Genomic DNA, 23,719 nt, shown 5'->3' on the forward strand with positions numbered 1-23,719 from the left:
CCTACTGGCCCTAGTCTCATTGAGCAAGTGAGCGAATGCCGCGTTCCACAACTAGCAATCCTAGACTTTCCATCATTCTCCTTGGTATTAGGCGCTCTGGTGTGGCCTAGGCCTACGGTCAGTCATGGTTTTAAGCAAGGAGCACAAGTGCAAAAGGTATCTTCAAGTGTTTTTAATGCAGTGCTTAAACAAAGTGATGCTGGGTGTTTTGTTGATACCACAGAGCAGCGCTAAGTGCAAGCAGCAGTTTAACGTCGTGAAGAAGACGAGGACACAGTTCCGCACGTCCATGTGTGAGAAGACGCTGGGAAACGTCCTCCTCGCAAAATGTGAAAGAAATGGAATTTATTACAATAAAACTTTACCTGAAGAGTTTTTGTAACACCCGCTGTAGTTACTTAGTGGCTTTGGCACTGCTAAGCACGAGTTCGCGCAATCAAATCTCGACCGCGGCGGCCACATTTCGATGGGGGTGAAATGCAAAAATGCCCGTGTGCCGTTTATTGGGTGCATGTTAAAGAACCTTAGGTGGTTGAAATCAGTCCAGAGTTCCCCTCTACGGCGTGCCTCATAATCAGATTGTGGTTGTGGAACGTAAAACCCGAGAATTTAATTAAATGCTAAATAATTTTTTAATGCAATATCAGCAACAACAAAATGATTGCAAAAGGGAGTCTTTGATGTTCATGTGGTCATTTGTAAAACTGTAATGAAGTTGTCCTGTCAGCACTTGAAGATGTCAGGGGTTGGGGGTGGAGGGGTTGGGTGTGTGTGTAAGCCACTGACCCCCCGGTCAGAAGATCTCCCAGATTTAATTTCTACAAACTTGGCAGGAATGAGCGTAGATGACAGAAAATCACCTTTCGCAGTTTTCAGTGCTGACATGCATGTGTTGGATGCAGATTTGTAGGCTTCCCAGCATGCAATTTGGAAACTTTGGTAGGCAATACAGACGCTTCTTTTTGTTTGATAAGTGTCTTAGGATTTGAAGTGATGGTAAAGTAAGGAGTGTGCTTTTCTGTTAGTTCACGAACTTGTAAACATATCCCAGTTAGTCTGTACTGAACAACTATCAAAGTTCTTGAAGTAAGTGTCGATGAAAATGGAACATTGAGTATTAATGGCATCAAAATTAGCTTTCTTCTATATAAGTATCATTTTTTAATGTTTAGGGCTCTTGAATGATAGCGCAGTAATCGATAAATTCAGCAAAGCCTGATCAATAATGCCCGGTAGGCATGAAATAGAAGTTGCTAGATCACCATATGTTGTTAAAATTAGGTTAAGGATATTAGCAGTGTTAATACACATTCTGGTAGGTCATAACACTGAAAAATAAAAAATAGAACGTGGATTCAAATATTCATTAGCTTGTGAAGAGAATGACACAGAACAAGATGGTATGATGCTCCACATTATATTTGGAAGATTGTAATCTCCTAATAAGAAGATGGGATGTGAAGGAAAATGCGACATTGTCATAGTTATGCTGTTGTGTAATTCATTCACAGATGTAGATGGCGAAGACAGTGAATGATAGCAGATGCCAATAATTCTTCTCATGTGACCCAGCGCTAGTAACGCCCAGATTATTTCAAGATCAATATTGACCGATGTGTGTGAAAATGGAATGTTCTTCAAAATGGCGAGGAAGGCCCTGTCTCCACGACGCTCGGTACGATCAGTAGTAAACAGCAAATTTATGAGCATATTAAAAAATTTCATTATCATACGCATGTGCTGACAGCCACATTTTGGTTAGGGTGATTATTTTGGCAGAACACATGCCACTAGTGCATGATAAGCTGTTAAATTTATTGTGAAGACTTATTGCATTAGTAAAAAAAAAAACAGAAGCTTGAAATGGGAGCAATTGCAGTTGCTGCCCCAATTGCTGCCCCTCTCTCTTTCCTATGATGAAACTTGTGGATGTGAACGTGTACGAGCATCACCATTAGAACTTCGTGTTGCTAGTTCCTGGACAGAATCAAGATTGGGATTGTAAGCAAAGCATTTGTTAAACAATAACGAGTCGGATTGGCTTTTACCGAATTCCATTAGATTGTCAGATGAGCAGGTGGTGACTGAGAAGTCTTCACTCGCAGAAATGTTGCTACGTTTGGGCTGGTTGCAGAGAGCAAGTATATTTTCTTTTTTCTTGAAGCCAGAGAATTTAGCTATGACTGGTCATAGCTAAATTCGCTTGTTCTGGTCATGCGCTTGTTCTGGGTGCGCTTGTTTTGGTCAAAAGAACCTAGGCAGTATGCGCGGTCAATAGATTGTTCTGATAAGGTATCAGGTACTGCTTTTATTGCCGCCATTAACTTTAATTCTGCTTCTTGCCGTGTATCCTTATAAACGGGCAGCAATCAAACACTCGGAAGATTAAATTATCACGTCATGATTGGCCTTTAAGTTCATCAAGTGACCCTTGCAGAGCAGTGTTTTTGCTTGTGAGTTCAACTCAGTTGTGTGTTGCAGACAATTCTTGCCCGTAATCGTCCACCTTTCGTGTTTTCAGCTCCAGGTCCTCTAGCCATTTTTGCATATCCATAATCTTTATCTCAATACTGTTTTGCCCTTTCGTAATAGTTTTTATGTTTATAGCCAGCTCAGCCTGGGACTTAGAACTTTGGATTGAACGTACGTGTAGCTTAAAAGTAGCTTAAAAGCACATTCATTTGCTTGTATGGGTTGTGTGGTAGTTAATCAATTGCTAACAGCATATCGGAGCATGTTCCAGGGGCAGGGTTAGTTTCGATGTCCACTGAATACAGCAGCAATAAGCTGTCAAAAAGCAGTAATACACAATAGGGTGCAATACCTGTGGGCACAGGAACAGTAACAAGAAGGGTTCATTGGACTGTTTAGTGAATAGCGGAAACTGTTTACGCACCTGCATTGTAAAGAGCTGATGTTTAGATGCTGCGCTTGATGCACTGGTCTCGTGCCCTCTGAAGAGTTCATTGGTATGCCAGCTGTTTAAATTGACGGCCAACAGTGATGGCACTGTTGATCAAGTTGGCAATCCATAATCGAGGAACCACGAGGCAGTCATATTGGCAAACTTCGTCTCTTCACGCAGGTTGCAGCAGAAGCCCCTGTCAGACCTCTGTGCGGCAGCCAATCTCCGATCGCTTTGAATGTCTGATGGCCAGGCCAAGATGAATGCAAGCAAAGCCTGCATTTTAAAGAGCCGATGTTTAGAAGCTGCGCTTGATGCATTGTTCTCGTATCCACTGGACAGTGCAGCATTCTTGTGCCCGTTATGGTATGCACTAACTGGAGGGCTTATGATGAGCCACTGTGGCTTAAGCAGTCAGTCAATGCATTGGGCTTTATGGAGACTGGGCTGGGAATTCATTCCAACTGTGTTTTAGCCGTTATGTTTTAAGTGTGTACATATTAACAAGCTTTTGCTGTATAGTGAAGCTATTGCATGTAACATTATTAAAGTCCGCCGCATCCACATTGCATTGAACCTGTTCAGGTGACCTTGTCTTACAGCACTTATTTCGTACTGAATGACTAAAGTCAAATGAAGCTGAAGTTGTTTCCTCAACTTGTGGCTTACTAGATGATGTTCCCTGTTTCTGTGTAGGATGCCTTGGAGAAAACATTGCTCAGGCTGCTCGTCACCTGGAATTCACAGCAAGTTCAGGTGGGTGAAGCTGCACTAAATGTTGATGAGGTTTCCAGAGTATCAGATTATGCTGCCGTGCAAGTGTTGACTTCAACCAAATGACCAGACCAATTGTGCCATGCTTACAGTACCTGCAAACAGTTCATGCTGGTGTTATGGTGTTGACTTAGTGACCTCTACTCAAGTGTTGAGAAACTGACCACACTGTCCATAATACTTGTGCGCATGTAATTCACACCTGCATATAACCTGGTTGCCAGCAGCCATTGTATAATAATTAAAGAAGAAAAATTAAAATTTGTTAATTTCGCAAAATAACTCCATACAATGGTGCTCAGATTTAAAAGAAAGCAACCCAGCATGCCTTTTGTCATGAAGTACAGCTCTAAATTTAACCTTGCTTTGCAGTTATCACTGCTTTTGCTTTTGGCAACTCCAGAATCTGCTACTTGAGCTGGCTAGATTGTCCCAAATAAACAAAGATGGTTACGACATCCAGGTTCACAGTGGCTCTATCGCTGCGTGCTGTGGTCACATTTCTATTTTGTGGCATCAAGTCGAGGCGTCTCGTGGAAAACGAAAGGGTCCGTGCTGGTGATCACCTTTTGATTGGTCTCGAGGATCTGAGTGACAATATTGTGGAAATAGTTGCGCTGTGCGTGTAAATGTCTGGCCTACCCAGCTAGCCACATCAGATATTTTTTAAAGATGAACAGCCTTTCAAGCAAGCTGGAGATTTAAAAAAAAAGTGTTTGAGGGTAGCGGGCCACCAAAAGGTGCAAACACTTGTTAGATGTATGATGCTTCTCTGTTTTCAACCTTCATAGGCAACTAAATATTGCGACTCATGTTACGGTATATCATATAGTACAGCATTTCACAGTATGTAGGCAGTAACGTCTGTCGTGCTTTCAGAAGCTACATATGGATATTCTGTGCTGATAGAATGAGGCTGAAGACTGTAAAGCTACCTAGTCAATGTGTCTTGGTATAAAAACAAATAAGGGTTTTGTTTGTGAGTCGGGATGCATGTTTTTCTTTCTAGTTAGCTCGCACGCGTAATAAGGTTGTTTGTGTCCCATGACTGGCGCTTGTTCATGCTCACAGTGAGCAGTGTTTGAGGTTGGGCCTGGGCTTGGGAACACAGCAGACACTTGCCGGCCATAGAAATTCTTAAACCCAGTGAAACGTGAATAACAATCAGTTGGGCCAAGTTGAGTTTTTTCCAAAATTTAGTGAGGGATTTCTTTGGCAAAGTCAGTTGTACTAATGTAAATGCACAACTTGGAAACGAATCGTACTAGTTATAATGTAATTTAACTGTGTGCACAGTGTCTGAAAGCAAAGGCGTTGTGTACAGGTGGAATACTCGAAAGCTGAAACGAGTGCTGTTTTCAGTTGCTTCTAAATTTCTTGTGAGCAAATAAACCGGGAACTCGCTGCGTCGAATCAGAAAACTGCACCTTCTGCTTGTACTGCTAAACTAAATTGTGCTATGAAAATGATATGTTGCATTGCGGCATAACATGTGTCATGATCAACTTCAGACCTTGCGAGGCAGTTATTCCTGCTACCATGACTGCAGACAAAAGTACATCGAGAATATTCCTGCTGTTTAAAGCATCAGTAACACTAATCCTAGGGCAGAAAACTTTAAACGAACAAAAACCAAATGAAGCTTAAGCAAACGTCACGACAATTTGTCAAAGCACCGGCCTGAACAAAGTGCACTCTGTGGTATGAAATGCCAGCAAGATATTTATTCAGTTGGCCCAAAAGTTCTGGTGTGTTTTCTTTTTTTTTTTAAACCTTACGTTGCCACAAAAATACACAAGAAATGAAAAACAATCAATAATGTATTCTCCGTTATTGTTTAGAACTTCTCCCAATGCTGAACAAGCTGGTCAATGCCTCTGCGGTAGAAATCATCTGGGTTCAACTCTTAGATATTGTCCAGCCAAGCCTGCAATTCCACATCATTATAAAACCAAACGCCACGCAATGCATTTGAGAGAGATCTGAACAGATGGAAATCTGAAGGCATGAAGTTGGGAGAATATAGAGGATGTGGCACCACTTCCCAGCCAAGCGTTTGAATGGCTTCCTTGGTCATATTGGCGATGTGAGGGGGGGTGTCGTTATGTTGCAGAATAACGCCATGTTGCCGATCAGGTCGTTTTTGCTGGATAGCATGGTTAAGTCGTTGCATTTGTTCTACCTAAAGTTCCACATTCACCATTTGGTTCTGATCAAGCAATTCATGGAGGAGCATGCCTTCCCAGTCCCACCATATGCACGAGTGAAGATCTTGTTTTACTCGTGGTGTCGCTCGTTTGCCGGGGCTCAGCCACTGTTTGCGCTGCTTGATGTTGACGTACAGGCATCATTTTCCTCACCGGTAACAATTCGGTAGAGGAATAGCTGCTTGTGTCCCTGAGTTGACCAATGATGGGCAAGCAAACCGGTGGTGATTGTGGTTCGTTGAGTTTTGTTGTCGTTCAGAGCATGCAGAACCCATGCGTCCAACTTTTGAACCTTTCTCGTCGAGTGAAGGTGACACTATGGTACTGTGGGAGCATTCCATCATCGCTGCCAATTCCTGTGTCGTTTGGCGCGGATCTTCATGAATAAATTGATTCAGTCGCTCTTCGTCGAACTGAACGGAGGCAGGGCATCCGGTGCAATGCATGTCCTTAAGGTTGAAATTCCCATCTTTGAAGAACTTAAACCAATTTTGAGCCGTCCTAAGACGCAACGCTTTTTCGCCATACACTTCACAAATCTCTCGAGCAATGTCTGGCTTTGGTACCTTTACTAAATGCAAAAAGCAGAAGGTGTCAAAAATGCTCTTCTTTGTCGACTTGACACTCCATTCTATGACCTGGAAAGAACAAAAGGGATAGCAGCATTAAGAAACTAAAAACAATGTTGGAGAGCGCATAATTCTCTATCAAATAACATAAAAATCATTGCCAACGCCTTTACTTTTGTACACAAAATTTTCACTTAAAAAATATGCCAGTACTTACGGGCCAACCCAACGAAATAAACAATAAAAAAGCAATGGTCTACTTGCCGGGAATAAAGAAGCCAACCCAAGTGAAGTGTTTCGATACCGTTATCGATCGCCTTTCTCGAATCTGAAAGTTTCTTATCCAAGTCTCTGTTTGATGCATGTCGTCTGCTTCTTTCTAGAAACGATGAAATTGTACATTACTGTCTTTCCACTGCGATGAAATGCGTAATAGTACACACCAAGTTTTTTTAGATCTGTATTTTTTCATTTTTGGGCTTGTGTGCAGCAGCATAACAACGATTTTAAAACTACAAAGCATTCAGCGCATGCCGTGATAGGACACCCTCTTTTGCTTCAAACCTGAACCTGGATCAGCTGCTTCTCTGCATAGCCACTAGGTAGCGAGCATTTACTAGGAGTAGCAAATAGGTTCTGTGTTACCTGTTGTGTTAAGTGTGGTACAACTGCGTGCAAACACGTGACACATTTATGTGTGTATTTTGCATTTGAATATACCTTCACAGTAGTGACTTCAGATATGGCTTCGCTGCAATGCAATTTGTGAAGCCGCTGTGTCATCATGACCCTCATAAAAGTTGAGTGTAACTACATCTCTGTTGCTTATTCGCATTTCTAAAATTTCTTTTGCGCATCATACATACATGTGAAAGCACCAAGGGAAGGGGCACACAATTGAGGATTGGAGAGTGCCATATTTATTCGAATATAAGGCGAGGTTTCTTTTCCCAGAATCTTTAGCCGCGATGTCACCCCCGCCATATACGCAAATTTTGCCTTTAGGTGTGGCTTCATGGCAGCGTGACTTTTGCTTTATAGTGTGGCTTTATGGCAGCACTCGCTGCAATGTCGTGAAGCCGCACTATGAGGCGACATTTTCTTTTGTTTTGTCCTCCAACTAGCACCCTCGCCTTATAGACGTGACAGTTTATAAACTTATAAATACAGTATTAGTTGGTGTGATGAGATTGACATTTGTAAGCATAGGATGGCATCTAGTGGCACAAGACAGATGCAATTTCAATTGGAGATTGCTGGAATAGACAAGCAAGCGCTTGTCCCATATGTCGGTGTCTTCTCTTGCGCAGTCTTGAAACTGCATTTACCAGTGTTCATTTATCTTTCTTGCTGGGGAAGGCTTTCATCCTTGCATTGGGATGGGGATAATACGCTTGAAATTGCTGTAGTTTATGAATCTATTTTTTTCATGTTACAACATGTGCTCCAGGAGCTGCATACCTGTTGCTATGATTGTTTGCACAAAAAAAGCCCCCAGGTCTGTGCAAACTTGCAGTAAACTGAAAAGCTTTATGAATAGCCAGTAAACAGTCAACAAAAAGCTTCTTGCATTCCTCTGTGAGGTTTCCCGTATGTTGTGTTGCCCAAATTGGAGATGTCTTAGTTGACCTGTGCTCACTAGATGCCACTGCTAATGCTGTGGTTTGGAGCAATGAACAACACTGGAGATAAATGTTGGTGCTGGTTCAGCCAATTTGTAAGGTGCTTTACGAGCAGTGGAATTACATTGTCACAGCATTGTTGCACTGAAGATTATGGCATTAGCATCCCACATCTCATAGGTAATTCTTCTTTTAATGCTAGGAGAATTCTCCTAGCTTGTCTGTCCTTCAATACTTTTCATCTGGTCATAAAACTTCCTCAAAAGTTTCATGTAGGGACTGGAAGTTGCACTAGAGGCGCTGGCATAATAAGGTGAACATTATGCTGCGCCAGGTGACCAGGTTGCATGGTGTGGGAGATATGGGGTTCTCCTCCGTACTCTTGGGACAAAGGAACGACAATACAGTAGTGCAAACAGTCACACAAGGGCATTTATTGCACCTTTCATAGATCAATGCCTGCTAGCCGAGTTGCTATCCCCAAAACATGCCGATGGGCGCGCGACAAATCTAGAAGTCAGACTTACCGCGACCGCATTGCGAGCGAATATGTTCGCCCCATGCTGGATCCCAACGCCTGGTCGTTCGCGTGTACAGTCACACGAATGGTGGCACGTTCGAAGGCGGCCACGCGAGACGGTCTCGCAGAAGCATGGTCGGCGCACGCGCGGGCGGCACGTCCGCTCCTGCACGCGCGGGCGGCACGTCCGCTCCCGCTCGCTTCCCGAACCCAGAGAGACCAAGCGCCTTCCCTTTCGGCGCCCAAGTAACCCCGCAGCAGCGCGACAGTCGCGCCATCTCTCGCACCGCGCTTGTACCACTCCGACCGCCAGGCCACGCGAGCCGTGCGGGAAAACAGCATATCAGGGGATGCGCTATGCGGGAAAAACATCAGGGGACGCGCGAGAGTCGCGCATCCCCACATCCCCCCAACCTTAAATCACTTCTTATTCCGGCGAAACATGTGACACGGTCTAACATGAACCCGTGCTTCGTGAACAAGATAGTACATGCAACACGCTGTCCATAACATGCGAGCCGACTGTCCTTGGGGTACACCGCTGGCGTCCGCCGGTCACAGCAGCAGCTTTGCGACTCGACGGCACGATCCCAGGCCAGGACTCCGGAAACGACGACGCAGTACTCGGTACGAGCAAGTGTCGCTCGCGCCGACACGCCCTGCTGGCAAGAGCCGCCGTAGCTGTCGGTGACCGCTGGCTCCTTTGTCCGCCGCCGAGGGTTGTGAGCTGGATGCAGGAGGCCACCGAAGTCGCTGCGCCGAACTGGCCACAGCATCACCATCGCCCGGGGTGACTCGATCGTAGTCCGGGGCAGCCGCGCAGACGATGTGCAGGTGACAGCCAGCCAGGGGTGACTCCAATCACGCTGCGTACACTCGGAACACTCGGCAAACACTAAAGTAGTGCAAGGGAGAGGAATTCTGCATGCGCATCGCCCACGTGGTACGATGTTCAACTCGGCTAGCAAAAGATCGGGCAGCTACTCAGATGCTAAGTTCACGTGAACGAAGCTCGCTTTCTTGAGTCGAACGAGTAATTTCAATTCGTGTGAGGCTAACTGGAATGAGGGAAGCAACTTGCAACACCTCAACGCCACGGTCCACCAGGTTGTGTCCCTCCACGTGCGACAGGCAGCTTCGTAAAGCCTTAGGCCTAAAGCGTCGCTACTCTGACAACAACCGGCATCCAAAAACAACACTCAAAATGAGCGCAAAACAGGCAGCCGCGAGGAGACGTTAGCTCTGTGAGGTGGTCCTACTCCGCTCGGTGCACACAGCATCCGAGTTGACGGCGCCCACCGTCCCAGACGGTGTCGGAGCGCCCGGTGCCAGGCCGCAATACCAGTCAGCCCGTCGTGGCACCCGTGGCCCGCGGCCACCCGGCTCCCAGAGCCGCGACTTCATCCGAGTCAAAGAGATAGAAGAAGCTATTTACATAAGAAATTCGGACCACCCACGAGGCTTCCGTACTCACTCGCTTCAGGCTTGCCACTGCTCCGCGGGCGCTCAGCCTCGCTCTCCCAGGATGCAGACCACGTGGCTCTCGTACTGACGAATGTCATTAAAGAAAACACTTGCGAAAAGGCTTAGCATGTTGACGTGTTCAAACACACTACAGCCACCGCCGCCTCGCTCAAGAAAGCACGCCGCCAACGCTAGCGATCAAAATCCACGCTAGCCCTACGCTTCCGTTCAAACAAAGGTCTTGAACGAAGCAAAACTGTTAAATCTATCGTCCGATGCCCCAAGAGGTCCACGTTGGGCAGCCAGATGTGGGAGATACGGGGTTCTCCTCCGTACTCTTGGGACAAAGGAACGACAACACAGTAGTGCAAACAATCACAAGGGCATTTATTGCACCTTTCATAGATCAATGCCTGCTAGCCGAGTTGCTATCCCCAAAACATGCCGATGGGCGCGCGACAAATCTAGAAGTCCGACTTACCGCGACCGCATTGCGAGCGAATATGTTCGCCCCATGCTGGATCCCAACGCCTGGTCGTTCGCGTGTTCGGTCACGCCAACGGTCGTGCGTTCGAAGGCGGCCACGCGAGGCGGTCTCGCAGAAGCATGGTCGCAGCGCGCGCGGAATGTCCACGCTGTTCGCCGGCCCGCCGGGAAAGAGACAGCGCCTTGTCCCTCGGCGCCCGAGTAACCCCGCCGCGGCGCGACGGTCGGGCCATCTCTCGCACCGCGCTTGTACCACTCCGACCGCCAGGCCACGCGAGCCGTGCGGGAAAACAGCATATCAGGGGATGCGCTATGCGGGAAAAACATCAGGGGACGCGCGAGAGTCGCGCATCCCCACAATGGTCATGCAAATCTTTCACAAGGAAAGGTGCCTCTCCCACATTTATTTCAGCATGTTTTATAGTGAACATGCAACAGGAGCTTTTGGAAAAATAGTTTAATGTGCGATGTGTGTTTTTAAATTATACACAGCGCTGTTTTATTATCGAAGTCCTCCCCCTCCCCCCTAGGCGCCTACCTTGCACCAAGTGTTTCGTTCGGCTGTCTCTATTTGCACTTTGTCTACCTAGTTATCTAGTTGGATAAGCCAGTTATATTTGGTTAGCTAGTTCTGTGTGTTAGTTATCAGTTCATTAGTAAGTTAATCATATTTGCTTAGTTATTATTGTTAGCTGGGTTATTAGTGAATAATATTGTTATTTCAGTTAAACAACTTAGTCAATCAGTTGGGTAGCTATGTTAGGTTGATTAGATAATTAATTTTGTTATTTATTTGGTGTATTACTTAGTTATCATTAAGTAATGAGTTTATTGGTTGAGTTCATTTTGTTACTGTAGCTTGTTAAATTAATTTTTATTGAGTTTAATTAGTTAATGTAGTTGTTAGATTAGTTAATAAGTTAGGTTGTTTACTTATTAGTTTTACAATTTAGTAGTTACTTATTTGGGTTGGTAATCAATTGGTTAGCTTTGTTCAGTAATTAGCTGGTGATTCGTAATTAGTTGGTAATTAGGCCAGTAATAATTTGGTAATTTAGTTACCGTTACCAATATGTTTATTAATTTGATAATTTGTCTGATAATTAATTTAGTAATCAATTGGTTAACCTTGTTTAGTAATTACTTATTTGTTTGGTTAGTTAATCAGATAGCTTTCTTTAGTTTGAAACATACCTTCTTTTTTGTGCAATTACATAAACGTGCAATGCGAAATTGTTCTGTAGGTTTCTAACGATGGAGTAGTCCAAGTGTACAATTTGAATTATGAATTAAGCTGCTGTTGCTAGCGCAGTTGAGACTGAAAATGAAACAAAGCGTTGTAGTTGTTTCGAAATTGTTCGCATTTATGTTTCTGAACACTGTACAGAAACAGGGCGGCGATTTGCACATTTTGACGACAATATTCACACACTGATACAGGCAACTGAGCCTTGCGCAATAGTGAGCGTACGCACAGAACGCCTGTGGCATCCGTTTGGCGTCTGCTGCAGTTCACCTTCTACTTGTGCCAGCACTGCGGTGCGCCCACTGCGGGTGCTATATGAAGCTCTCCCATTGCGTTACACAGAAGCTTCATGACCAAATGAAAAGTATTGAAAGACCCTGGTATTACCCTTCACGGAATACTTGGTTACCAAAGATGTGGGTGGAAGTAGCAATGGTGTTAGTGACATCCTGTGGCACTTTGTCCAACAACAGTATGTTAGAAACTTTCTTGTGCTACCGCATTTACCTGAATCTAATGTGGACCTTTTTTCTGAGAAAATGGACTGGAAAATCACCTGTGCATTGCAATAGGATATGAAACAAAACCTGCATTAGGGGCGTTCGCAACAGCCTACCGCCAAAGCCGACAAACGCAGCGTCATTGCCATTACAAAGTGTTCTCGGAGCACGTTTTTACAAATGTTGCTGCCGGTTCATTTTGTGCTGACTGCAATCTGGAGCAGTATTTTCAGCCAGTAGCTTTCGGAGAGACTTTCACGCAATTTAGCGAGACTCTGCACTGGATGAGTTTGTGTAAACAGCCTCCAGCGTTTCTGGCGCTGTCCCAAGCTCGCTATACTATGTGCACAGTGCCAGAAATGCTGTCGGCCGCATACTTCGACAAGTTCGATGTGAACTCTTGCGAAAGTGATAGCAGTACATAGGGCGATTATTCAGTATTGCCGCACCTATGCACTTGAGTATCCCGGCCACGGCGGCCGCATTTCGATGGGGGCGAAATGCGAAAACACCCGTGTACTTAGCTTTAGGTGCACGTTAAGGAACCCCAGATGGTTGAAATTTCTGGAGCCCTCCACTACGGTGTGCCTCATAATCAGAAAGTGGTGTGGGCATGTAAAACCCCATAATTCAATTTAATTTAATGCACTTGAATTCTGTGGCCATTAACGCCCAAATGGCAGTGATGATGTGCTGCTTTTATTCACCCAAAAGTGTCAAACGGCCCATTGAGCAAAAAAGCCAGTGTTTGTCATCTGTAGCAGCGAAACAGCACCTAAACTTTCATTGCCATTGGTTGTGACAACACGTCGCGAGCAGTGCCTTGACGGAGCAAAACGGGTGAAAGCGAACACTTGCTAGTGCGATAGTGCACCAGAAGTTGCGTGAGGGTAGACGGTATCGTCGCTGCACCACGGCACCCTCACTCTCGCTTTTGGCACAAGCGCTTTTCGATGGAGCTGAGCCAATGCCTCTTAGGATAGCAGGCCTGTGCACTCTGCTTTATAATGTCATGCTGCTTACACTGAAATTTACACTGTAGTGCCCAGCATGATGAAGGTTGTGACGTCAAAATCACCGTGGCCTACTCGGGAGCATCCCCATTATATTCTATGGCAGTCGGGAAAGGTAGCGTGACAAAGTGGATCGAAGTACCGGCCTATGCTATCTAGAAGGCGTTGGCAGAGCAGTCGAACGGGAACACCTGCTGTGATGGTAGCGCCCCAGGTGTTGCGTGAGGAGAAAGGGAACCACTGCGTCAGTGGCATGTGGTGTTGCCACCGAAAGCAGCTGCTGCTTTCTGGCTCGGGAAGCACGTGCCACTATGGTACATTACTTGCAGTGTGCAAAACTCGGACCTCTCAGCGCCGTTTAGTTGGACATTAATGCGTTTGCATTCATAACTCGTAAGTGCTTAGGTGTCCTCGGATTTTTATGGAAGCTCACACTAAAAAAAAAAATAATTGCCATTTGTTAAGATAAATTCTGCAGCTTGTTTTTTTTTTTTTTCTGATCGAGAACATGGGGGGCATTCTGTATTTTCCTTTCAAGAATCGGCAGCATGTTATGCAAGGGTAACATGGCGCACTTTTGATCATGATCGGGATTAAACATTCGGGTCACAATTGGCTCCATTTCTCAAACTACGGGAGTGATATAATCGTGGTTGAGAATTTTAATCCGGATCGGGCTCGATCGAGATCACAAGTGGCCGTGTGACACCATTATTACATTCAAGTGCCATTTTATTTCTTTACTTTAAGCCTGCAATAATTCGGTGAAGTTACATTCGGGGGTGCGTTACAATCTGGTAAATATGGTACACAGGCTTTCTTTTTAAACAATTTGTTAAAGGGCTGCATACGACTATGTTGTCGCAGATGCTTTATGCCAGAAGCTAAGTGAAGTGTGGTTGGTCACTGCTGTAAGTGTTCTGTAGTCTCTCTCTCTTCCCTCCCTCTCTCTCTCTGTTTAACCCTTTCGCTGTCGGACCTATCTGGCCGTGACGCACCCCCAGTGTCGGCTGGGTTTCAGGGAACGAGCATAACAGGGAATGAACATAGAAACTTATTTTTGATTATGATTGGTATACAAATAACATAGTCAGTGCAATATGCACATTTCAGTGTTCTGCAGCTGCTGTTAGTAAACATCATCATCATCATCAGCCTGACTATAAAATCCGTTAAACATCCGAATCTGACGATGCGGAACCCTTTTCCTCGCATGCGACTCTGTTCGAGTCCGAATCCGAGCTCGGCTCGTATTCTGAATCGGAATTGAGCCACCGCTCCAATGAGCAGACGAAGGTCCCGCGCGCGCTCAGCCATCCGAAAGTAACCGCGCGCAGGGAGGATGCGCTTTCAGTCGCCCGCACAACGGAGAGAAATGGGACGTTGCCTGATCAAGAAGACAGAGGGAGATGGAAAAAGGCTATACAAAGTTCGAAGGGCTTTACGTTTACTGCTGTAAGTCAGAAGCGAGGGTGCGGCGAGAGAGCGAAAGCAGCAATCGAGTCACCCTTTTCGGAGAGGCAACGGCACGTGCGCCTGAACTTGACGCGCCTTAGCAGACACACCAACAGAAGAAAAATAAAAACCTTCAAACCAGCGGAGATGGCAGAACAACCCTTGAACCCATAACCACACGCGCACCACGCATGATCCAGCGAACGTGGAGCCACCGCGCCACTCAGCAAAGAGAAAGTGGGGAGTGGCGGTACGTCAGTGACACTGTGGGGGGGAAGCGCGATGACGTACCGGTACATCCGTGACAGCGAAAGGGTTAAAGTCTACATCACAAGACGTTGCTACCACTGTCACTACAGCTGTTCACGTCTCTGGTAACCTGTATTTCATAAAATGTAATACATATATGACCAAGCTAAAACTCAACCAGCTGAAGCAATGCAGCCTGTTTCAGCTGAGCATTCTAGTTCCACCTCGCACGTTCCAGGAACTGGTGTGTGAGTGCGTGGCACTACTTCCTTGCTGCCGGCGAGCCGGCAGTGGTGGCACCAAAGGCATGGCTTCTTCCGAAGCCTGGTCTCACCAGCTGGGGCGCCTCATGGCCACCGTGCACACAGCACTCGACAGCCTCTTCCAGGACTTGCACATTGGTGAGTGAAGGAAGATGTGTGTCCAAGCTGTTTGGTTTCTTCAATTTGCATGAGGTGCATTTGCATGAGCAAATTTTACAGCAACAGCTGTTACATGTCTTAAGTTTGTCCAGGTTCGTGTTCTGTTATAGTGCCCTGAACAGATGATGGCACCATTGTACTACTAGTATTATCTACAACGCATTAGTGCGTGGCAAAGTGGTTGTGTGTTGTAGCTCATACTGAGTGCAACAGTATATAAAGTCTGTTTGAATCGCCCTGCACTTCGGAAATTAGTTCATTGTGGTTTAGTTCCAGTTCTGTGCTCATGCAGAACTGGCTTGGCACTTATCGCATAAGCCCTGCACTCCCTCTCCCTCTAGTGCAAGAAATGCCTTGAACTCAGTCCGCATGGTGCAATATGTAAAACTAATGCTGGCATGCTGACAGTGCCACATTGCACTGGTGAGTTTCACTGGTGAAACAAATAGTAGTGAGGTGCAGCACCTCCTGAACTAGTTCAGGAAGTAGTGGTAAATCGAGTAGACCTATAGTGCCTACCAGAGAACCACCACAGTTGATGAGCGGTACACCTTTACGTTCGCTGTATATGTCGCTAACAGTAGGTCACCCAGGAATCATTATCTGTGTATGCCTAAGGTTAATTAGACAATTGCATACATTGTCTAATTACTTCCGAAACTTTGAATCCTGAGTCTCTTAGCCACATTACACAGGCTCTAGGACCATTCAGTATGCAGTCGAACACTGCGGTTGTGAAATCCTGAGATAAGGAAATTCTCACTGCAGTGAAATATTTTTGTATCCCTAATAAACATCTATAGGGTTCAATGCATTTCCTATCTCTTGACAACGAAACGTCACTGAAGTACAGTCCCTCATTACAGAAATTTGCCTGAACAGTAGGCCCCATAGTACCGTATTTACTGGCATAATGGAAGCACACCCCTCTTTTCTAATTAGAAAGTGAGTGTCTTTTCCCCCTCGCATAATGATCGCACCTTGAACATGTTGCCGTGAAGTACGAGACATACGGAAGCGATTAGGCATCTGATGCTCCGGAACGGCAGCCGCATTCAGGTGTTTTTTTTTTTTTCTTTTTTCTTGTTTTTTTTTTCATAGCGGTGGATCAGACGCCCAGCGTCTGACAAAAGTAGGAGACACTGTACAATTCAGCGTCTGATACATGGCATTTAACGCACGGGACCGGCAGTCGGCTTCAGCATATTTTTCCATGTCATAGCGGCAGATCAGAAGCTCGACGTGCGCGAGAAGTAGGAGGTGCGCAGTACATTTCTGCATCTGATACGGCATGTGCAAGCCAAACTGCTATGAAGTCGACAAGGGTGGTGATGTGGGCTTGTTGGTTGATCATAATGTAATGGCATGAAATGTAGCATAACAGGAAAAAAGACACAAGAAGAAACGAAACCCAGACACAAGCACTTACGTCTGTGTTTCGTTTCTTGTGTCCTTGCTTTTTCTGCGTTACGCTTCATGCCATTCCATGCTGCTATGAACTCTGGTCACAGTATAGTCAGTTGTTTCTTTCTGGCTGCGCACTCTCAGCGCACCTATGCTGAGACCCTCTCCCTCGTTTTTTTCTTCTGTGGCACAGACAAGGGGCGGCCCAGAGCAGACAAGGCCGTTCCCTTGGAGGTTCCCAGCTCACCCGAAGAGAGCCACCAGGCTAGCCTTCTGTGCTGGCGCCGCATTATGAGCCTCATGCGAACCATCAGCCTTATGCTCGTGGGGTCAGTTGCTGCCCGGGAGTTGCCTGGCTTACTGCACAACTTTGCTTTGCAGTGCCCAGCTTCCACTACAGGCCCCATTAATCCCTCTTGTTGTTATTTGTGTGTTTACCTGCATGCATTCATGCATACTTTAAGATTTGGCATATTTAAAAATGCCCTAAAGCAACAGATCTGCTATTTACTGACAAACAAGAAAAGTAAGGCGAGCTGAGGGCTTGATTTTTGTTGCAACCATGTGAAGCAATTTTCATATAGGGTAATCTTGTAAACATACACAAGTACCTAAGAAAGTTGATGGGAGGATGGCTGCATCTGTAGCTTAACTGTAAAGCACTGCATGCATAATGCAGAAGGAAGAGGTGGCTTCGGCTCCTACTTGCATGTTGTCCTTCCATGCACTTTCATTTCCCTTTTCCTTACTATTTTTGCTTTTAAACTAATACTTCGTTAATTTCTCTTACCCTTTCTCTGGTTTCATTTTGCTTCATGTGGTTGTACACTAATTTAATAAAGAGGTGTTTACAGCTGCAACTTCTGGTGGGAGTGGAGTTTGTACCATCAGCATAAATTGAAACGTGAACTAAAGGGTAACTGACCAGAACTCCTATTGCAAGTAATTACATGAGACTGTGACATGCTGTTACTCTGTAGCCTGTTAATACACATGGATTGTCCCAAATATACATTTTGGAACCTGAATTGTGCCATAGCTACAAATACAGGTGAAGCTGGGAGCACAACAATAGACTCAAGTTTTGTCAACTTTTTGCATAGTACACATACAAGTATTGTTTTGTCAATACTTATGGCTTTCACCATGCTTCTTTCTAAATTATTGCTCTTTTTCTTCTTTAAAAGAGAAATTGTGCTTTATCGCCACTGGAACTGAAGTAGCACATAGCGAGGGCTTGTTTGCATGTGAGTACACACATCGTGCGCATGTGCGGCGTCATTCTGTCGGGGTCTCAACACAAAACAACCACATTTCACTGAACCTCTTCTCTGAATTATTCTACGGACGGTAGGCTGCTGCTATGTATGATTTATGCCTCAGACTGATAAGGGTGAGCCTTAGACATCTGAAACAAAGAAGTTGTGGTGTGCCAGTTGTGGGGGTTCCACTCTGCGTGCGGCTAGGGCTGAAGGCGAGCTCCGGATCTAGCCCCACGCAGTCGCTTCGTGGTACTCCCAACCCGTGGGAATCGCGGCTACGCCGGGTTCGGACGAATAAGGCAACCAGCGGTGTCAACGGTAACAACGTTTATTGCTATTAGCAATGGCGAACACTCGCAGAGGGACTTCCTCTCAGTAATAGTAGTAAAAAGGCTTGCCTCGTTGTCTGGGTCGGTCAGACAAACGAGATCACTCACGGGATGCGGCAGGTGCTGTCGTCCAGGCGGTCCAAGGTGTCGGCGTCCCAAGAGAGAGGGTCTCCCCCGGTCGTGCTGTTTTGTACCTCTTTCCCTAGGCGAGGGGAATGTCCTCCTCGCCCGTCAGCTACCTGCCCGCGAGTCGGGAGGAAGGGCGCGCGCGCGTCGCGAGTGCGAGGGAGAATCGGGAGAGAGCATAGTGCGCCTCTCCCCTGTCTATGCCGGCTCTTGACGCGACGGCGCGGGGGAAGATGGGCGCGCGTGCTCCTCACACAGTGTAATAAAGTACCAGTGTAAGACGTGTTGCTGTGTTGCAGGCGCACAGACCGTAAAATGAAAATGCCATCTGTGTCAGCACTAAGTGCACCAGGAGAGTGCTTTGGGCGCACACACACGTGTGAAGTACGCACACGGACAGAAAGAGAGAGAGAGAGAGTTTCTGTGCTTTATTGAGTACATTGGTCATTACTGCTCTGAATCACAGCCAGATCAGTTCACACTGCAAGTGTTGTTGAAATGCCCATTCCCAATATGTCCATTATGGCTGTTGTGGCACCATCTAAAGCTCTAAGGAAGTTTTACACCGCAGCAGAACTGATAGTTGGGCGAGTTGGTACAACTTCATAGTGAAAATTTAGCATGCACAATCGACAAGGATGCAGTTATTTTTAAGTGAAGGGGGACACAGTGTGTCCCCCTTCACTGTGTCCTTGTCGATTGTGCGCGCTAAATATTTCACTATGAAGTTTTACACCCTTTGGGGCATCATCATCATCAGCCTGTTTTATGTTCTTTATGTCCACTGCGGGACAAAGGCCTCTCCATGTTATGCCTAGCAATCTTCGTTCCATCGCTCTTTGCGCGGTCCTTAACTTGTTCTCAAGCTTCTTTGTCAGTCTCCAAGTCTCTGCCCCATATGTCAGCACTGGTAAAATGCACTGATTGTATACCTTCCCTTTCAATGATAATGGTAAGCTTCCAGTCAGAAGCTGGCAATGTCTGCCGTATGCGATCCAACCAATTGTTATTCTTCTGGGAATTTCCTTCTCATGATCAGGGTTCCCTGTGATTAATTGACCTAGGTAAACATACTCCTTCAGACTCTAGAGGCCGACTGGCGATCCTGAACTCTTGTTCCTTTGCCCGGCTATTTATCATTATCTTTGTCTTTTGCATATTAATCTTCAACCCCACTCTTACACTCTCTGTTAAGGTCCTCAATCATTTGTTGTAACGCGTCTGCATTGTTGCTGAATATAACAATGCCATCGGCAAACCGAAGGTTGCTGCGATATTCGCCGTCGATCTTTACTCCTAAGCCTTCCCAGTTTAATAGCTTGAATACTTCTTCTAAGCACGCAGTGAATAGCATTGGAGAGATTGTGTCTCCCTGTCTGACCCCTTTTTTTATTGGTATCTTCCTGCTTTTCCTGTTTAGAATTAAAGTAGCTGTACTACCTCTGTAGATATTTTCCAAGGTATATACGTAAGCGTAATATCAATTAGAATATTGGCTATACCCGTTTGCTCTCTGATCCAAACCGCACTTTTCCTGTCTCTTTAACGTTATGCCTAGCATTCTTGTTCCCATCGCTTTTTGCGTGGTCCTTAACTTCTTCTCAAACCTCTTTGTCAGCCTCCAAGTCTCTGCCACATATGTCAGCACCGATAAAATGCACACATTGTACACCTTGCTTTTCAATGATAATGGTAAGCTTCCAGTCAGGAGCTGACGATGTTTGCTGTATGCGATCCATCCAATTGTTATTCTTCTATGAATTTCCTTCTCATGATCAGGGTTCTCTGATTAATTGACCAAGGTAAATGTACTCTTTCACAAACTCTAGAGGCTGACTGGTGATCCTAAACTCTTGTTCTCTTGCCCGGTTATTCATAATTATCTTTGTTTTCTGCATATTAATCTTCAGCCCCACTCTTACACTCTCTCTGTTAAGGTCCTCAATCATTTGTTGCAACTCGTCTGCAATGTTGCTGAATAGAACAATGTCATCGGCAAACCGACAGTTGCTGACGTATTCGCCGTCGATCCTTACTCTTGAGCCTTCCCAATTTAATAGCTTGAGTGCTACTTCCAAGCACGAAGTGAATAACATTGGAAAGATTGTGTCTGCTTGTCTGGCCCCTTTCTTTATAGGTATCTTCCTACTTTTATGTGTATAATTAAGGTAGCTGTGGAATCTCTGTGGATATTTTCCAAGATATTTACGTAAGCAGTCTGTACTCCTTGATTACGTAATGCCTCTATGACTGCTGATATCTCTACTGAATCAGATGCCTTTTCGTAATCTATGAAAGCCATATAGAGAGGCTTATTGCACTCTGCGGATTTCTCGATAACCTAATTGATGACATTGATGTGATCCATTGTAGAGTATCCCTTCCTAAAGCCAGCCTGTTCCCTTGGTTGACTAAAGTCCAGTGTTGCCCTTATTCTATTGAAGATTATTTTGGTAAATATTTTATATGATACTGGGAGTAAGCTAATGGGCCTATAATTTTTTAATTCTTTAACGTCTCCCTTCTTGTGGATTAGTATGTTTGCATTCTTCCAGTTTTCTGGTACCCTTGCAGTCAATAGACACTTCGTATAAAGAGCTGCGAGTTTTTCGAGCATTATGTCTCCATCTTTGATTAAATTGACTGTTATTCAATTTTCTCCTGCTGCTCTTACTCGTTTCATGTCTTGCAAGGCCCTTCTGACCTCATCACTAGTTATAGGAGTCCCTGTATCCTGTTCATTACTGTTTCTAATTGAGGTATCCTGGCTCCTCTGGGTACTGTACAGGTCAGTATAGAATTCTTCAGCTGCTTTTACTTTATCTTCGAGATTGCTGATGATATTACCCTGCTTATGTTTCAGTGCATGCATCTTGGTTTGTCCTATGCCAAGTTTCTTTCTCACCGATTTCAGGCTGCGTCCATTTTTTACGGCTTCTTCAGTCTTTCTCGTGTTATAGTTTCGAATATCCCCTACTTTCGCCTTGTTGATCAGTTTTTACAGTTCTGCGAATTCTATACTATCTCTGGAGTTGGACACTTTAATTTTTTGTCGTTTCTTTATTAGGTCCTTTGTTACTTGGGAGAGCTTGCCTACTGGTTGCCTTGATGCCTTGCCTCCCACGTCAATTGCTGCCTCTGAAGCCAACCTAGTTACGGTTTCATTCATTAGCTCTATGTCACCATCTCTGTTCTAAATCTGCATATTTGTTTGCAAGTATTAGCCTGAATTTGTCTGCTTCCACCCTTACTGCCTCTAGGTTGACCTGTTTCTTCTTGACCAATTTAGCTCTTTCTCTCTTCAAATTGAGGTGAATCCGAGCCCTCACTAGCCTATGATCACTGCACCTTTACCCTGCCTATCACTTCTGCATCCTATACTATGCTGGGATCAGCAGAAAGTATGGAGTCAATTTCATTTCTTGTTTCACTATTAGGACTTTTCCAGGTCCACTTTCTGTTGCTACGCTTCCTGAAAAAGGTGTTCATTATTCGAAGCTTATTCCTTTCTGTGAATTCTACCAGCATCTCTCCTCTAGCATTCTTAGAATCGACGCCGTAGTTGCCAAGTGCTTGTTCACCAGCCTGCTTTTTCCCCACTTTTGCATTGAAGTTGCCCATTACTACAGTATATTGAGTTTGCACTTTTCTCGTCGCTAATTCAACATCTTCATAAAACTGATCTACTTCCTCATCATCGTGACTGGATGTTGGAGTGTATGCTTGTACTACCTTTAATCTATACCTCTTATTAAGTTCGATTACGACTACAGCTACCCTCTCATTAATGCTGTAGAACTCGTCAATGTTGCCTACTATGTTGTTATGGATTATGAATCCTACCCCGTATTGCTTTTATCTAGAAGACATCTATAGCAGAGGACATGTCCGTTATTCAGCAATGTGTAAGCCTCACCAGTTCTAATCTCGCTAAGGCCGATGATATCCCAAACAATCTCTGATAATTCCTCAGAGTCCTGCTAAGCTAGCCTCACTCAAGAGGGTTCGGGTGTTAAATGTTGCAGGGGTCAGTTTCCATTGGTAGCCTGTCCGGATCCAGAGATTCTTAGCACCCTCTGCTGCATTACAGGTCTGACCGCCGCCTTGGTCAGGTGCTCTGCAGCTGCTGGGGACTGAGGGCCATTGGTTAATTGAGTGAGCCATTTGGGAGGGGGTGGCCGAATGCTGCACCAGGGAGACCAATTCCTGATCTGGTGAGGGAGTGTCTTGTTGAAGCTTTGTGGGCCTTCCTAATTTGGCTGTACCTGGATTAGTATAGCCCCACTTGCTCACGGCATCTTTTGCCGGTGACAAGCGTCACTCCAAGCCTGCAGAAGTTTGCACTGGAGGAGGTGAATTTCAAGCTCACCATCATTTAAAAAAAAGAACACCTTATAGCGAGATTCGAACTTCCGACTATGGCAACCGAACATTCGCCATAGCTCAGTCAGATAATCCCGCAGGCGGGCAGGCTACCTTATCGCCGACAAGTACAGCCCCAAGGGCCCTACATGCCTAAAAACTTTGATTTGTCCGTGATAGAAGTGTTTTCCTGATTGCGATGGGTAACTCTATATAGAACGATTTCTAAACAGTTCTGGCCTCGTAGTTCCGCAGTCGCACGTGCGCAGGGGCATGTCTTGCCCTCGAACAATAATCATCATCAGCCTTGCTTGCATTTCCTTTCTTGAAAACTCTATGCTTGCTACTTTACTGTCAAGAGTGCAATGTCACGCTGGTAATATGTGTGCCATTTATGACTATGAACTACCAGGTGCACAGCATAAAAGGATACGCATGAAAGATGGGTGATTTTTGTTTGGCTCGAAACAAGCCTCGAAGGGTGCAAACTTTTTTTAAAGAGTCTACTTTCCGCTTGAATGTAACTGCTATGTGATGTTCAACTGTGTGTCCTGGTTGACGGTGGACGATGGTTCTTGGAAAGACCTCTGGTTCTTATGCACTCCACAGGTCTAGCGTGCACCAACCTGTGCTGGTTCCCTTTGAGGATGTCCTCGAGCTTGTGTACAGAGTCCTAGGTGCTCACCTTCCAGTCAAGGTCAGTACCTTGAAACAGGTCACAGCTTCCAAACTAGAATGTTCTGGGCAAACAGGCAGCATGTGTGTCCTTCTGAGTTGTCCGGAACAGTGAATTGTGGCTCATGT

General features: G+C 45.3%; 1 protein-coding gene across 1 annotated transcript in view; it reads left to right on the top strand.

Annotated features, from left to right (window-relative positions):
* LOC126541155 (proline-, glutamic acid- and leucine-rich protein 1-like) overlaps positions 1-23,719 on the top strand; it is a 63,182-nt gene that overhangs the window by 7,239 nt on the left and 32,224 nt on the right. The window contains exons 6-9 of the mRNA XM_050187836.3: positions 3,602-3,661; positions 15,249-15,411; positions 17,030-17,165; positions 23,525-23,612. Of these exons, the coding sequence (XP_050043793.1) occupies positions 3,602-3,661; positions 15,249-15,411; positions 17,030-17,165; positions 23,525-23,612 (447 nt within the window). The remainder of the gene's footprint in view (positions 1-3,601; positions 3,662-15,248; positions 15,412-17,029; positions 17,166-23,524; positions 23,613-23,719) is intronic.

This window comes from Dermacentor andersoni, chromosome 2 (assembly GCF_023375885.2).
Source record: "Dermacentor andersoni chromosome 2, qqDerAnde1_hic_scaffold, whole genome shotgun sequence".
Taxonomy (NCBI): domain Eukaryota; kingdom Metazoa; phylum Arthropoda; class Arachnida; order Ixodida; family Ixodidae; genus Dermacentor; species Dermacentor andersoni.